A 17,961-nucleotide genomic window follows, 5' to 3' on the forward strand; every position below is an offset into this window, starting at 1 on the left:
TCTATTTCCTCTCTCAGCCCACTTCGACTTAGTGAAAGTGTATTGAAAAACTGTATAGTTTTTCATGTCTCAGAACTTTTGAACTTTGGACACTTACTTGCTGCATGCATACAACTGGTCCAGATGCACAGAGCTGTATTTAGTAGTGAATCACAATACAAAGTTTCCTGGCAAGTCACCTCTGACTTTACTAGGGACAGGCAGTAGCCCTGGAAAAATTCCTTTTAAAGTTCAAACTGGGAGCTACATGTTGATGACTGTTTATAGCTGCATTAAGCTATGAAAACCCAGTGATTTCCAAGATATTTTCATTACAGACTGTTATTTTCAACCTTAAAAGTAGCCCAAGAAAGTTAAGAGCAGTATTAAGAAGGAAGATTTTTAACAAAACACAAAAAGTTCAAAACTCCTTTACTTTATCTCAGCATTAAACCTCAGCTTGTAGACATTTTGGCTTGTGCTCTCTGGGATCAGCTGACTCACTTGGGAATCCTCATGTCTTTTATTTATGGATAAGCATGTTCCCTTTCCTGGCAGGGGTAGCCCAGAAGCCTGGATTCCTTTCAGCTGTTCTCAGCCCTGATGCTGTAACTTCACCATCTACCACACCTGCAGGACTCCTGTGAGTTCTGCAGTGGTCAGGCTTGAGCGAGTGTACACCTGTTCAGACCTCTGTCCATGTGTACATACAGACCTTCTTTGCTCCTGCTCTGGTTTTTCATGTTCATAAATGAGGACTTACCTGTTACCAGTGTTAAAATACCAGACAGTATTTTAAAATGCACACTCACTAGTTAAGTCAAATAATTTTCTTGAATTCAGGAGACTTTTAAAATCTATTTATATGAACTGGTGTTGAGCATTAGCGACTTGTTTTCAGGAGATACATTGTAGTCTACTGAAAGTCATGGAAATATAGAAAAAACTTGTACGTCACAGAGAAGGAGAAAAGAATTAGTACCTGGAAGCCAGCCTGCCATTCCAGATCCAGCTTTAGGGCATTTGTCAAGAACTGGGAGCTTCTAAGGTCAAGAGAGGAAAATGGATCCAGTGCTTTCACTTTTAACTCACAAAACTGTCTACACTCTTTTAAGACACCAGATGTGGTCAACCAAGCAGTGTTCACCTTAGGGGACTTCCCAGCCAACTTAAACCATATGGTCACCTTGACCACAGAAATAAACTTTAAATAAGATTCAAAAAAGTCTTCCAAATTTGTTTTTTAAAATGTAAGTCCTCAAGAAAAATGGTACCAAGAAATGATTGTAAAAAACATTATTTTTCTTGCAGCAAAAGACTCTTAATTTCATGAAGTGAAATGAGAAGAGCTCTTCCATGTGGTTATATATGCAGGGGAATTTTGACCTAGTTTTTATTTTGTACATCATTCATGCATAAAAGGTTGTAAAATAGATCTTGAATAATTTTTCACATTCTGAGAAAAGACATGCTTCATGGAAAGTCTTTGAAATAATTCTATTTTAAGCCTATTTATTCACATTTTAAAGGAAATTTGAATGAGAGGTAGATTGTTAAATCTCTCTATAAATCTTAACCTTAGTATGTATTATCTTTGTGCACAGAACTCCATTATATTTATCTTTCTTTTCTGTGTAACCCAAAAGATGATTAGAAAAATGTATGTTTTCTACTATCAAGGCAGCAGAAATTTATTGATTTACTATAGGTAAGGAGAAAGTCTTAAGTAGATCTATTATATTAGGATAATGTCAGAGAAAAGATTACAAGAGTATATAAATTCTTCCAGCATGTTTTCAGCTGCAATTGTAAACTTTAAAAAAACAAGACAAAACAAAAAAAACAAACAAAACCAACCAAACAGAAAAGCCATAACCAAAAAGCCTCTTCAAAATCCATCTCCAAGGGCAGTACCAGCTGTTACTGTAAGTGCAAAAAAATACTGAGATCATGTTCATGGTAGTGTTTCTTAGAAATTCTAGATTAAGATTGATTGATTGGAACGAACAAACTTTACATTTAATACCAAAGAGATCCTCCATGACAACTGGGTAAGGTCATTGCTACCAAATGAATAGTGGAAGAATCTCATATGGGAAGTTTAAAGTGCATGTAGTATTTCAATGCCTTTTTACGTCCTTTTCTGAGTGCAGTTAAACTCAATACTGGTATGTTGGTATATGCCTCAATTTAATAGGTGCTGTCAAGAGAATTTGAGAGTAGCTTACATACCTGAATTTTTTCCTATTTATGAAGTATTAAACAATAATACTTTGTCTTTTTGGCTGTTCTAAGATGAGGAAGCGGTTGAGTGTGGTAGGTGCATTTTTCTTTTTCGATTTAACTTTTCTTTCTTAAGTTATGTTTTCACTCAATTTAATTATTTCCTTTCCTATTTTTCCTTTGTGCTTCTCAGAGGAAATTGAAGGTACATGTATAAAAGTTTCCCTGAATAGCCCAATAATTTTATTTAGAGAACATGTGTTTAGAATTAAATTGAATATAGTCCAATCTTTCTAAGAGATGTTATACATATGATGCTTTCATATTGCCACCAAATACATTGAATCATGTTTTAAAGTAGATAAAAATACCAGAATATTCCTAGTTGCTTCATTTAATGATCAGTAATTTGAACTATTGTTTTAAACTGCTTTCTCTCTCTCGAACTTCTGTAAGATATGTATAGAAAAGTAGTATGATAGAATAATACTAGCAGCACTTGGGTGGGCTGGGATGGAAAGAGATGGTTCTGAGTTAATTTCATGGCCATCAGAGGTCTTGCGTTTCTAATTAATACTGACAGACTATTTCTCTGAGATGGTAGAAAGTTCATCTATGTGGTATCATCGTTACTGTTTTCCCTCTGAGTGTAGCCAGTTACTGTTATGTTTGCAGCATCTGTTAAAGTAATAGCAGCTGATCTCTTGTGGTTTTTTGTTTGGTTGGTTGGGGTTTTTTTGTTTCTTTTCTTTTTTTACTTAAGAGGCTTTTGTTTATATAAGCATTAGAAATTGTAGCTCATATTTTTGATCAAAGGGCTTCTGGCATGTAAAAATATACATTATAGCTATTTTATATTAAATGAGAGGATGTGTTTTTGATCAAAAACCTTTCTGTCTAATCCAGTGAGCCAAAACTTAAAGCTAAAGTCTGATAATGTATAGTTTACAAAAAAAGCTTGATTTACATCAGATCGTTTTGCTTTCTTTTAAGTGGCATATTTTCTATTAACTGATAAAATGTGAATAATACAGTGTTAGAATTCTTTTTAGAATGGTTGTTGTCATCACAACTTTTGCTTGAAAAGGTAAAAAGATCAGTGTGCATGCTGCAAAATCCAATAATATCTCCAGCTAAAATATAAAACAATAAATATTGTTTTATGTTTTTAAGAAAATGGCTTATTGAAGGCTTTTTAATGCTATGCTTTGTACAGTTGTCATTTTTAAAATAATTTCTTCTGTATTTTTTGCTGGGCTTCTAACTATTCTGCTTTATTTCTTGGCTTTATTCTGTATGCTTTTACCCTTCGTCCAGAAGATGCTGAATGTTCTGGTCACAACAGTGGATCCTATCTAGGTGAGCAATTGGTTACAAAAGACAATTTTGTTCCTTTCTTTCAGCTTCTTTTCCCTGGAGCTACTGTGTCCACTTTGCTTTTGGGGGTAATCTGCATACAAATGTCCTTAATCTGCATGACAAATGCATGAATATTAAGGTTTTAAACATGGCTCATTGGATTTGACATAAAGGGTTTATGTAGTATATGCCTTTACCTGGTTAAACATGGGCTACTAAAATACTGGTTTGATTTTAAAGTCAAAAATTTTTAAAGTACATGAAGTAAGCAAAGTGTTTAATGAAACAAAAAGGCTACTGTATCATGAAAAATTTGAGCAATTATTTTAAAGCACTTTCAAGGTTTTATTCAAGTTTTGTATACACATTTTTTCTTTGTACATATCTATCTAACCATTTTGGGAGGATTCAGTGAGAATACAGAGTAAATTTGCAGGCACCAGTTGTTTTTCCACATTACAAATATAATAAGTCATAATAACTCAGTTGCTTAAATCTAGCTTTAAAGCTAGTCTGAGCTCAATGTATCATTGCGGGGAGTGGGAAAGAGGAGGGGAAAGAGTCCTTTGGCTTCAGTTTCAAGATTCCAAATTTCAAACAAAAGTAACATTTAAAAAAAGGTGAATGTTCCATGATATGTTTCAACTTTTTAATTTGTGCAATTTTGAAAGCTATGTAAAAATATTTTAGTTGAAACTGTCCAGAATTCCTGCCAGCTGGAGGCTGGCTGGAGCAGATTTTGTGGCAACCAGCCCTTTTCCCAAGACTTTCATCCTCCTACTACAAGAGGAGTGGGAAGAAACTTGTCAAAGTACTTTAGTACATCCAAGCCATTGGGCTCACCAGTGCTGTAAACTGGAGTTGGTTTTCACATTGTGCTTTAATGGTTTTAAATGTGGTATATAAACTACATCAGGTACACACAAAGTATATCATTGAAAGAACTTTGACCTTTTTACAAAACCTTAGTGTGGTATAATTCCATCATGTGTTTGTGGAACTCGTGGTCATCTGATCATGTTGCAAATACACATCTTACCTTTGTTAAGTAATCAACTAAGTTAATGTTGAATTGTAATTGTATTGAAATACTGAGTATGTTTGGAAAATGATAATTTGGATGTGATTCCAGATGAAATTAATTTTCCTTATCAAGTAATTTCTTTGAAACAGGAGCAACACTCTCCCATGAATTCTTAGGGTGAGACTATCATGGTTTTGCAATCAGATCTTAGTGGGCTGCTGCTTTATTTGAGAATGAAGGTAGCTAAACAGAATCCACCTTTTCTTGGTGCTGTAGCCTTTTTCATGGAAACATTTTGGTCCATAGTTAGCAAAAAGACATGGCGATCTTGGGAAGGAGGTGTCTTGAGGAAGAAGCTACTGTTGTCCCAGAAGCAAAGGACAAAAAATCAAGATGGAGTGTAGTTCACTTAGGCAAAACTTTACAAAAATTATTCAGAATTATTAAGTGCAGTTCAGGCAATGGTTTCTTTCTTGGGAGCTTCCATATAGTGGCATGCTGCCATCAGTCCAGAGGTGGTACCTTCAGCCTTCTCATGCTGGGTATGTGCTTTTGGAATGAGATGTCAGAGAGGAGAGTCAGAAGGCAGAAAAGCTAATGTTAGGTCCAGTTTTGGAGTAAGGACACAAGTATATTCACTGATTGTGAATAAGTAGCTTTTTGATTTAGAAATTAGAGGTTCCTTGGAGCTCTTCACTAAGGATCATTTGTTAAAAAAGCAGGTAGGTTTTTGAAAGTTGATGTTACCATTCTTTTGCATGCAGTAACAGGACACAGTGATTTATAAATCAAACTGTCTCATGCACTTCAGTGTCTCCTTGTTTCACAAACATATATATGGCTCTGGCACTTCAATCCATGAACCAGATTATTCTGTGAACATCTGACCCTCTCTGAAAGGATATGTACTTCAGACCACATACAAGGTGGTCATGAAGAGCACAGGAAGACAGTGTTCAGAAGGCAGAATGACTGAACCATTTGGGGTCAAATCTTTTATATCCAAGGTTATACTGCTATTAATTTGAACCCTCTCCTCTACAGTGACTCAGATAAATGTAATGATTTTTCACCAAATTCTAATATTTAAGTCACAGTATAGTATTGTATGTTTCTGCTGTAATTTCCTGAGGAATTGTTGAGGAAAAAGTTAGGAGTTTGCCTTTGCCAAGCTTAAATTCTAGTTACATTGCTTGAACCTTTATGAACATACAGTAAATATAGATGAATGTCATCTGTTTACTATTCTCAATTTCGTCTTTAAAATCCAGACATAATCTAAATTTTTATTAACCCTGTCTAAATGTGCAAGCTGGGAATCAGTCCAGAAGCAAACAGAGTAAGTAGTCTGCTCTGTGTTTGTGCAGTTCCTGTGTAACAATAGAAATCCTCAGTATATGAGCCAGTGTAAAAAAATACCAATATTTTGGGGGAAAAATAATATCCAGAAATATCTAGTAAAAATGTTATGTTCATACAAACCTAGATAATGACCATGGTACCAAACTTACTTTTGTCAGTAATATGAATACAAAGGGTGCTCTTAAATGCATTTACAATTAAATAGAAGTTGTTCACTCTGATTAAATTAAATTCCTTGAAGAACATATGTGATACAAACACGTACTTAAGTACTTATTTTAATGAATGAAAATTAACAAAAGCCTGTGGAAGTGCTTTTTAACATTCTGGAGCCTTACTTGTGAATTCATGAAGTATGCATGAATTTATATTGTATTGCTTCCTGTTAGTGTAGTTTCTCTGAACTTGAGAAATTTACTTTCTGGTTTTATTAGTATGTTTGGACTGAAATTTACACAACATAGTTGCAATCTACTTCTTCAGAATTATGTCATTAAATGTAAATAAGCACATCTATTTACATCATCATCCTTTTAAAATATTGCAAGGGGGACAGGTTCACACATTGCCTGTTTTCCATTTGGATTTCTGTGTGAGGCCCCAGTGGATTTCTCTGTTTAAGTGTAAGGATGTTGTTCTGCAATGACGAAATGTGTACTGCTAAGGGTTAAAAGAATAATCAAACTTTTCTGCTAAAGTGTTTTTTTTCATTCTTAGAGATCTAAGTGGTTTCTCTTGGATTGTTGGGCCTTAATTAAGTTTATTAGTATTTTATTTTTATTTCATATTGAGAAATATTATAAGTTTTGAAGACATCAGTAGTTTGAGAACATTTGTTCTTAATATTTTCTTCCCTGAGCCTGCTCTTATTTCACCAGATCTGTTACATTCCAGCAGTAGTTTATGGGTTTACATGTTCAGTAAGCTTCTAGTTGTGTAGCTGTAATCAGTGAGCTGGTGCAAGCTTCTCAGTGTTCAGGAGATTATGTTGCTTTAGTGACAGAATTTTCCCCTTTTATTTTATAGTCTGCATACTTGGCAGCTAAGGTTAATCTCTGCTGATATCCATATTCCACAGACAGTGCAGCCTGCAGCTCCTTTCATATTCATCAAGGTTTATATTATCAAATATTATCAAATATTCTAGGCAAGCAATACTTTTTCCTTTTGTTCTTTATAGAAATGTACTTTTAAATTACCTAATGATGCGTAAATAATTTTATAGAAACCTTTTCTATTGCATATTAGTATTTGGTTTGGTTCTCTGTAGTAATTGTCACTACATTTTTAATGATGCTCTATTGTTAATTTAAATATATGGAGTTTGTTTTTCATGTTTTCAAAACTATAAAATATGCAAACATTAGTAGAATATTTTTTGCCTTTTCATAAATGTTTTTATTCCTTGCAAGTACAATATTGTTTCAGTTCAGCCTAATACTTTTGTGCAGTCATAGTTCCCAACATAAAATACAATTACAAATGCAGACATTCAATAGAAAATATTTATTAGCATTTCTATAAAATAGCTTCTAGGTCACAGTGAAGTTAAGCCATGGATGAGAGGATATGTAATGGCAGATGATGAGCGATGAAGAATGAAGGTGCTTTCAGGAATGCAGCAGCTGTATCATAAAAGTGTTTGATATATTTGAAAGTCTCATCCTTACTCTTGGAACTGTATGTTTTCCTTGTGTTTGACTGCTGTTTTAAAGCAAGGTTTCTTGAGTTACTGTATGGGGCTATTCAGATGGACCAGTTTAAAAAACTTTCAAATTTACAATAGTCATAAAGTGGTGAAGCAAACAGCGTATCACAAACTTAATAGTCAGTAGTTTTATAGAGCATCTTCACCAGCACGCTGCAGAGGTCAGCCTTACTTTGTCTTCTATATTTGTCTCACGTTTGTTCTTTTTAATTAGTATATTTTATTTTCTGTAACATCTAAGTCCTGGTTGAACTTCTTGTTGAGCTTTCTTAATATACAGGACAATATTACTATTTTCATTTTACCAATGAGTTTCAGTGGCAGAAATATTTATTCAAAGAAATGCATGTTAGCAGTGGAATCATAATACCTGAGTCTTTGTTATGTTTTCTGTGGAGCCTGTAAAAGTGACAAGAGAAAAATCAGACTGAAGACAGCACTGAAAGATTTTCTCCTTTTTGAAGGAATAAAAGAAATAAAAATTCTTAAATAATCCACCACCTGGTAGTTTGGTAATAAAATCTGAATAAATTGGTTGGAGAAAAGAGGAACAACTTAAAAATGTTCATACTAAAACCTGAAAGCAGGGATTGAATTTATATGAAGACTTTGCAGAAAAAATATTTTTCCTAAAGATTGCACAGTTCACCATTTAAATGGAGGTTGAGAAGCTGTTCTAATGGCATTTTGAGGCAGCTGATCAGGGGCACAGAACTCTTGTAACTGTAAGTTCAACACCAAACTGGAATGGAGACCATTGATTTAACTTCATTTGGTCGTTATCCTTACTTTTTACCTTTTCCAGATATGTGGATTTTTGTTCTTGTAGCAAAGCTCTTACTTTTGTAAACCATTTCATAGTCAATGGTGAAGAATTATTCTTTTTTTTCCCTCTGTTTTTTCTTTTTCCATAAAATGATTATACAGAAAAAGAAAATGCAACAAACAGAATAGTTTTCAGCTTTTTGGGAAACTTCTTTTGTTGGTTTTTGTTTTTTGTGGAGCATTTTAGATGAGGCCTCAGGAAACTTGTAACTCACTTCCTGTGTCTGTAGTCTGTATTGCTAAAGCTACTTTTCTTTATATAGCTGTCTCAAATCATAACTACAGGCATAGTTATGATCAAGAGAACATCCTTGTGTCATGATGGACTTCACCATAGGGAAGGCAAGATCTCCCAGGCCCTCTTGTGGGTGTGTAAGCTCTCCAGCAGGGCATTTCTATTTCTGACTACAGTCACTTCAGTGTTAGTGTTCTCTAAATAATAAAATAATGTAACCCAGTTTATTTCATTATGTTTTCAAAGCTCATATTTTGATCTTTTTTCTATGCCAGCCCACATCCTACTTAGTCTAGACTACACTGTACTTCTTGAAAATACCATCTACCCTTTCTGTGGATGCTAGATCTCCTTTGTCATAGATTTTCATTTTACTTATTGGTATTTTGAATATGAATGGGTTGACATCATGGTATTCTCAAAGACATTTTTCTTCACTTTTTATGTGTATGCATGTGTTGTAGATTCCCATAGGTATAGGGGCTCACATCAATTAAATAACTTGGTTAACATCCTCTGTGGTCCAGGTTCCATGACAATTCATGTTAGTGAAACTGTGTGTGTGCAAAATGCTAAACCTATAACTAAGCCTTGTTGCATTTCTCTTGAGATCTGGTTCTAAATATTTGCAGAACTGAATCTTGAACTTGCATGAAATTACCTTTGAAGAAGAAATTGTAATACGAATACTTCTCAAACACCTAAACATAAGTGCTATTACAAGAATATGAAAACATTTTGCTGAAAATTTGGGGTCACCAAGTGTTTAAATGTTTAATGTCCTATTAGTGTTCTGGGGAAAAAACCCAACAACTTTTCCAGGATTTAAAGTATAGTTTGTGTTTTACTCTGCTACCACCAGGTAGTGAAATCAGCTTTGCAGTCTTTGCAGTCTTTCCTGTACTTCCATATAGAACAAAAGTGGTGTTGTAGAGATACCAGTAAAATATAATGTAATGCAATATAAATGATTTATTTTAAAAAGTAAGGTAATCATTAACAGAGGAGTAAATTAGTTTTTAACAGATAGTGTAGAGCAGGTTTTTTGTGCTGTTCTGCTTGAAAATGCCTATGATTTTCTCCTTTGAGAGTGCTTAAAAGCTATGTGAAATTTCAGTTCTTCTTTAGAAGGCACTATAGATGTCACACTGTTGATGCAATTGTAAATATAGATTTAGTAGCAATATTAACTTTTAATTTCATAATATGGGTACTGTATTGTCTAAGATGTTTCTAGTATTTTGTAATTTAACTGAGTGTTTGGATTGACTATTAAACATATTCAGGAAAGGTTTCATGCACTTTTTTAATATACTACCAGCATGGAGCTAAGCAAAACAGAATTGTCCAAGCAACTAAATCTCATCAACCCTTTCAACCACCAGTTGTGTTTCTATCATATATTGTATTTGTGTGCCGTGGTGATTTAACAGACATGCATTAGATGTGGTATGAGAGTCCAGCTTGCATGAATTGCCTTGTGTATATATATTAATTTATAAGATACTCAAATTGTCTAAATAATCTAAATATATTAACAATTTATTGCAATTGTATTTTGCAGTTTGTTGTTGCAAAGGTTATGTTTTTTATTGGTAATATTAATTTTGCAGTTTAAATAGGTACCTGATATAGTTTAAAAACATGGGAAATGTCATTCTAATGACCTGGCTTATTAAACATATAATATACTTTTTATTCCATGCTCCAATCCTTGAATGTTTGGAAGAGACTGTTTTCAAATGTTTTAAGAAGACTTACTTTCTTACTTTGAAAAAACCCTGTTCTTACTGCAGCTGGTTTTAGAAGAAGCTTTCGTCTTAGCAGAAAAGATAAAAAAACAAACAAGTCCATGTATGAGTGCAAGAAGAGTGATCAGTATGATACAGCAGATATCCCAACCTATGAAGAAGTTGCAAAATATAGACGACAACCTAATGACAAATACAGGCTTGTTGTTTTGGTTGGTAAGTTGTTTTCTTTATTTTTGACCTGGTAAAACAGAGACCTGCTGATTAGCACAATGCTTACCAAAAAGTCATATAGATTTGAAGGGATCTCAGGAGCTGACCTGGTCCAGCCTCCCACTGAACAAGATTAACACAAGATTCGAAGCAGGTTTCTGATGGCAGCAACTTTGGGAATCTATCATCCCATCATGTCTTCTATTGTCTTCCCACCTCACACCTCAATAAAGAGATGGCCTCCATCTTTTCAGTGAGTATCAGAAGGGTGCTGGTGGGTCCCCCTGAAGACACCTCTTCCCCAAGCTAGGCAAGCCCACTTCGCTCAGTCTCTCTCACAGGTCATGTGCTTCAGCTCTTGACCATCTTGGAGGCCCTCTGATGTCTTTGATCCAGTTTATCAACAGTGTTGTAGTGCAGGGCTTGTTGTGGACAGAGTATTCCTCACAGGATCTAACAAGTGCTGAGTGAAGGGGAAGAATCATTGCCCCCTATCTGTGAGCCAGGCTCTTGCTGATACAGCCCAGTCTCCTGTTGCCCTTCATTGCTGCCAGAGAGGGCTGGGGACTCATGCTTAGCTCTGCCCACCTGGACCCCAAGGTCCTTGCCATCCAGCCAGCAGTCCCCAGCCTGTAATGCAGAACTTTGTCCTCATCAAATTTCATGAAGTTCTGCCACCCTATGCCTGTAGCCCTCTGGATGGAAGCCCTGCCCTTACCCATCTTGGCATCAGCAAGCTTTGTAAGGGCCCACTCTGTGTCATTGGTACGGATGTGAAGGAGTGTATATCCCAGGGAACTCCTCTTATAAAGAGTCCTAGAGCACAGACCAATAACCCCTTCCCTTTAAACATGCTCCAGTTTTCACCTGTCTAGCAGTCCACCTTTCTAGAGAGGATGTCCCAACTTGCATATAAGGATGCTTTATGAGATTGTGTTTAAAGCTTTCCTAAACCAAGGGGAGATGACATTAAAATACAGCTACCATGGTTACAAGTCTGAACGTGGCAGTCAAGCTGTACTAAAACTCAAAAAGAATTGTGTTGGTATTCCACTCTTAGAGATCCATCAATATATCTTAGAGATCAGTCAATCAATATATCTATGTAGGAAAAAAAAAGACAGGATAAATACCTGAGGTCAATGAAGACAGACAATAAAAGTGGAAAGAAACAAAAACACCTACTTCATTAGAAAAAGTAAATGGACAAGTAGTAAGAAAGGTGGATGCAAGGTCTACCTCTGTAGGCCAAGGATGAATGTAAGCATAGCTGCAGAAGACTCAACATAGTCAGCTTTCTGTTCTTCTATCACTTCTTCTGTCACTGCCATGGCTTCCTCACAGCATTTATTATATAACCAAAATGTATTGCTTCAGTCTCCCCAAAAGAGAGAAAGTGCATTATCTTAAGCTTTTTAAGGACAATGATTAGCATACCAATGAGTAATGAGTAACCATTGCTACCAGTGTGTAATGTCTCACGGATTATTGTTTCTTTGGCAGTAGCACATAGGCTGATGCTTCATTAGTAAAATTTCCTCCATTCTGAAAGCAGCAGAGCAGAGAAATACAACCCTCTATCAGGGACTTTTAGGAACTGTTGAGTAGCTGTGTTTTTATATCGCTCATATCCAAGGGAACATTAAATTGAGTTTTTAATAAACAGTTTTGTCACTCTCCAGCACTAAAAATCAGCCACCTACTAGTGTGATTGTGGGCTATATGCAACAAGTAATAACATGGTTGAGTTGATTTTACAGTTACATCAACATAGTGTAGTGCAAACATGTGATAAATAGACTTTTTATAACAATTTGTGTATGTCTGATCTAAGGAATGCCTAGAGATTCCATTTGAATTTTGTTGCAATAAATCAAATGAAGAAAGAGTGCTTTTTCAGTAACAAAAGCAATTCAGAAATTTATTGCAGACTTCAGTAATTCTAATGTTTTTTCTCTGGATATTAAGAGCAGCTTAAGTCTGGCCAATACCATAAAAATGTCTTGGGCAAAATGTGGAAAAACTAGCAGAGCTAAGCAATACAGGTATAGTAGAAGCGAACACATTTTAAAAGCTTTTTGTGTGCCAGTAGCAGTATTCCATATAATACATTTAATATAATTTGGATAGTAGTACCAGGAAAGAAAGGGACATACAATTAATTTATAGCTGTAATTGGTGGAGGCACTAGATGTCTATTGTGTTATGCTAGGTCTAAATATATAATTTGCTGTTTAAAAGGGAGCATTTAGGTTTGGTTTTGCCCTTTTTTTAGGGGGAGGGAGTTTGACAACTTCAAAACAAATTTAACTTAATTTTGAATTGGTCTAGTCTACTTTAAAGAACATGAATTGCACACACAGTAATTTTAGTACCCTGTAGTGTGATACACACTACTCTCAGGTTCAGCTCAACGTACCAGTTTGTCAGGATTTTACCTTGTCTGCAAATGTAAGTTCATTAATAAAGCCCTGCAAATCCTTGGGACTTAAATAACTTCGTCTGAAGCAGTAATGATACAAACATTTCTGTGTGCTTTTAATTGTTAGGATTGTGATGAGTCTGCTAAAAACAAAATTATCCAATCTTATGTCACCAGTCAGCTTCTAGTAACCTATTGTTCCCAAACTGCCAAGAAATCCTTAAAGTCTTCCATCACAAATATTGCCTGCATCCTAATTGTTATACCTCACAGCCTTATCAGACAAAGGCAGAATATTTTAATACATGTATTATTTAGACACCAGAATTTTCATTTATATCAATGAGGGAAAAGTACTGCTCATAAAGTCTTCTGCTGTGGTTAATTGTAAGAGCCAGAGTTGCAAAAATTTTATTTCCTTAGAGTTAGAATGAATGTGCTACATGCTATAACTTTATCTGGCATAGTTTCAGCTAAGTCAGAGCTTTCTGCAGGGGCAGTGCTAGGATAAAGCGAAGGTGTCAGTAACAAACCTTGAGCATTTGTCCCACAGAATACACACTGTTTTGTGCATGCAGTGTGATCACCAAAGGTGTGCAGAGCCTTTCAGGTGCTGTGGTCACCCATGGTGATGCCTCTGTCCAAAGTGGGCAGTGGTGGAAGCAAGGACCAGAGGTGTGTAACCATAAAGGAGAAGTCGGTGGTGGTGTCTGACATGATCAGAAAAGCATCTGACTCTGAATGAGGCTGTCAGTACTTCTCACAAAGATGTGCTTCTGGTCACTACTGTGAACGAAAGGAATCTGGGACTGGAAAAGCTCTCTATTTGTTGTATTGCTTAGATTTTTTTTTTAAATCCATCACCTCTGGTTTTATCATGAAGGAGTAAATGATGAGGCCAGGTCTATTTCAGAGCAAAGGAGGATGAAATGAAAGGGCCTTTTAACTCTCCACATCTCCTGACTTAGCTTTAACATGTTCAGTAGTGGCTTGCAGAGTCTTACGTGATCTACTGCAGTAGTGCAGGAAAATGGCCTGCCTTGGCCATGCTACTTCCAGTAAACTAACTGGACAATGACCAAGGAGACCTATAATTGCTATCTGCATTAAACCTTCCTGACTGAAGGCATGGGAAGGTCAGCAAGGTTCAGGAACAAATACATAGGATGTAACATAGTGCCTAGCCTTGCCCATGAGAACACCAGGATGAACTCACTGATCCTACTTCAGTGAACAGCAGATCTCGAACTACACTCCCACTGCTTGTTAAAATGTACTGAAACACAAAATAATGAGGTTCTCCTTTCCTACCACACTGAGCTACAGTCAGACATGCTTGTGCAGTCATTGCATTATAGTGTACTAGGAATTGAGCCACAGTGCCTCTCACAAGGCATGTCTCTTACTGGGTCCTTATGATCCCAGCAGGGATATTGTCACAAACTCACAAAATCTTTTCTGAAAGACCACTTTCGTTTTCTTTTAAAAAAACTATTAGGAGCTCATTATGTGTCTATGGGTGAAGAATGGCTGGTTGGCTTAACCCTCCCAAGACTTAAACTTGGAGTTTTTTCAGTTTTCTTCAGACATGTATGAGTGGTACAAAATTTAGTGCAAGTTTTAATGATGGGTAGTTTAATTCTGCAGATGTTCCTCAATAAAGTGAGGTAGGCACTGCACTCCACTTGTGTAGGACTTGAATATTAACATGACTCAACATGCAAGAGCAAGCAGCACAAATGTTCCTTTAAAAAAGTAAACAAAGTATCTCTAAATCTGTCACTGTAACTATAAATATTGCTGCCTAGGGTGATTTATAGTAAACAAAAACTATGCTACAGTCATGGACCCTGCATGCCTTACATTTGACTATAAGAATCTGGATTGTCCTTTTAAGTCCTGACACTTTATTCTCTTTTTGAGTTCAAATTGTGTTCAGATTCATAACTATTAGAAACTGGCATCATTCTCTGCTGCATCAAAATGAAAAGAATATTTAGAAGGGCACTGTATATAACACCTGGGAGAGGTAGCGTAAAAATCCACATAATGGATGGCTTTGCTGAGCTGGAATCAGCCTTCAGTGTCCACATGCTACAGTTACGAGAACTCTGTGAAGACAGCACTGAAAAAGAAGAATCTACACCTTTCAGTAGTTCAATTTAAAGATGATTTTTAAATGGTAATCTGGAAGGGGAGACAGTAGTAGTGAAGTTGTGGTCTGGAAGCAGAGTTGAGCTAAGTTTCCAAAGCATGTGTCGCAGGAAGTGAAGCTGGATTCTTTATATGTATAAATAGAGCTAAAAGCGTACTGTTGATTTGACAGCATGTAGACTGAGGAAATAATATTTGTGTAGATTTGATGAGAAAGATTTTTTGCTTAAAAGTAGTAGAGTGATTTTTAAAAATTTAATTCCGTTTGGTTTGGTTTACTTTGCTAGGATATATTAAGAGTTTTAATTACTTTTCATCTAAAAGTCCATATTTGCCTTAAATAGCTAAACTATTGTAAAAAGAAAAAAAAAAAAAAGATAACAAAAGTAATGCCATTATCTACACAACACATTGTAGTCCTCTGCAGACATGCACCAGTAGAGGCTGCTGTACACCATATTAAATAAACATTTATACATACTGATAGATTAATTTACAGGAAGGTCAGAGATGGAACTTGAAATGTAGTTGTGTGTTTAACTGATGTGAACACATAGAAATTTTAAATGTAGAAACTCTAAGATTTTACAGCAGGACCATAGTCTGGGCGTAGCAGCAAAGTAGCAAGCACTTGCTTTTCATCACTATGTGTTTCAGCTCCAGACAGGGTGTTCGGTCATTTTTACAAACAGGCACCTCAAGGTACTGAAGCATCAGTCTGGTTTTGGACTCTGACTAGTATTAGCAATTACAACACTATTTCATTGAAATGTTTATTAGGTTTTGTATTTACAATGTTTAAAATGTCTTTGTTAAGAAGCACTCTATACATAAACCTGTCACTTTTACTAGATGTGCAACAACTTCCCTTAAAACCACAGGTATTATCCTTGCATTACTTGGGATATGGTTCCAATGACTCATTCTCCTTTGCCTTCTGCTCTTGACCTGGCTCTGTAGAAATGAAGGCTCTCCACTGTCAGACACATAAGAACATGCAGAGCTGAGCTCCCTTCACACACAGCACCATGTCCCTGTCACCAAAGTGGGCACGCAGGCTGGAGCCCTTCACGAAGGGCTCCTGGGGACAGGCAGTGAGTGCCGGTGGAGCCTTTGAGACCTCACAGGACAGAGTGCCCTCACTGAGACCTAAGGCACCACTGGCAAACAGCTAAGAAACCCAAAAGCCAAGAGGAATGTCTTGCTCAGTAGCTTCTAGTACAGCACGACTCAAGTGGAGGTGGAGGAGACGGGTCAAAAAAATTCCATGCAGTCTTTGTTTATTCCTGCCATCCTCTTTCCAAGAGTGGTCTCTCTTTGGCAGTCGCATGACGAAGGAAACATTTGCTTTGGACCAGTTCAGACAGCAGGCAGGAGACAAGCACAGTTTAAAAGAAAATCAACAACAAAGAAAGAAACCCAAACATCCCAAATGGGTTGTGACCTGGCAAGTGCTGCCCTTCCTTCCTCTCTCCATGCAATGCCACCCTCACACAGTCAAAAGGTGGATGGTGACAGCTACAGCCAGCCAGGACCTGGGCAGTGTTCCTGCCTGCAGCAGGGGCTGGCAGGAGCTCTGCTTCCAGGGCATGAGAAGGTGGAAGCAATTGGCCCCAGGGGCATCTGGTGCAGGCAAGGGATGCAGCAGCAGGAGGGAGTGAGGCCATGCCAACACAGAGTGCAGAGGCTTTGGGGGCACTTTGCACATTGCCAGCTGGGGTCCTGTAGTCTGAAAGTTGGGGATATTCTGGCAAAATAAACAGCCAAACCAGTTTTTATTCTGGAAAGCTGCAGGTTAGGATGCAGGGGTTTGTAGTAGGGCTGAGATGGATGTGGGTGCACACTGAGGGTAGTTGCTGTAGAAAAGAAAGTCAGCTTTGCTGGCACCTTTTGTCACCGATTTTTCCTCAGCAATAAAGTCAGAGCAGAGTGACTGCCAACTATATCCCCTGAAATTTGTCAGCTCTGTATATTCTAGGAGAGGCTGGAACCATGGGCATTTCCAAATCACTGATTAAGAGGCAGTAATGTCACAGCTACATGCTATGTAGTCTTATCTTGCAGTATACTTGCACCTGAATACAAGAGACAACTGGCTGTTGGGAAACAGGACAATTTTTTTCTTTCAGGTCCTGTAGGAGTTGGACTGAATGAACTTAAACGGAAATTGCTCATCAGCGATACCCAGCACTACGGGGTAACAGTGCCACGTAAGTAAAAATGCACTTCTATTCTCTAATGATATATTTGCATTATTATAATTTATTATTGTATTACCTTTAAGGTACTTTCAAATTTGGGTCTCTAAATGCATGCTTGGCATCCAAATTACTTTTCTAATTTTTAAAAGTGCTGCTGCAGTTCTGTATTAAATGCTCCCTAAAAAAACTGATAGGGCTTTTTGGCTCAGAGGCATTGCAGTACAATTTCAGTACAAGTTTAGTATGATTGATGTCAGTGAGGTTTAGTAATGAAACTCTGCTGAAGAACACCCTGGATTTGGCTGTAAAGCAGTGAAATGTACTCTGTTACCAATGCTTGCATTCAGCAAACTGGCCTTTATCTGTTAGGTTGAAAAATGAAGACTGATGATAAACAGCTTAATCCAGTGAATAAATTAATTAAATCTCTTGATTAGCTTTAGAAGAGTTGATTTGGGGATGTTTTTTCCTCTTTCCCCTATCTGACCAAGTAGTGTGATTTTTA

At 36.6% G+C, this 17,961-nt stretch overlaps 1 protein-coding gene across 3 annotated transcripts in view; it reads left to right on the top strand.

Annotated features, from left to right (window-relative positions):
• Positions 1-17,961, top strand: part of MPP7 (MAGUK p55 scaffold protein 7) — a 156,487-nt gene that overhangs the window by 129,754 nt on the left and 8,772 nt on the right. For all 3 annotated transcript variants that reach the window (XM_069006569.1, XM_069006568.1, XM_069006570.1), the window contains 2 exons: positions 10,512-10,682; positions 17,385-17,465. In XM_069006569.1, the coding sequence (XP_068862670.1) occupies positions 10,512-10,682; positions 17,385-17,465 (252 nt within the window). The remainder of the gene's footprint in view (positions 1-10,511; positions 10,683-17,384; positions 17,466-17,961) is intronic.

The sequence above is a fragment of the Aphelocoma coerulescens genome, chromosome 2, assembly GCF_041296385.1.
Source record: "Aphelocoma coerulescens isolate FSJ_1873_10779 chromosome 2, UR_Acoe_1.0, whole genome shotgun sequence".
Classification (NCBI taxonomy): Eukaryota; Metazoa; Chordata; class Aves; order Passeriformes; family Corvidae; genus Aphelocoma; species Aphelocoma coerulescens.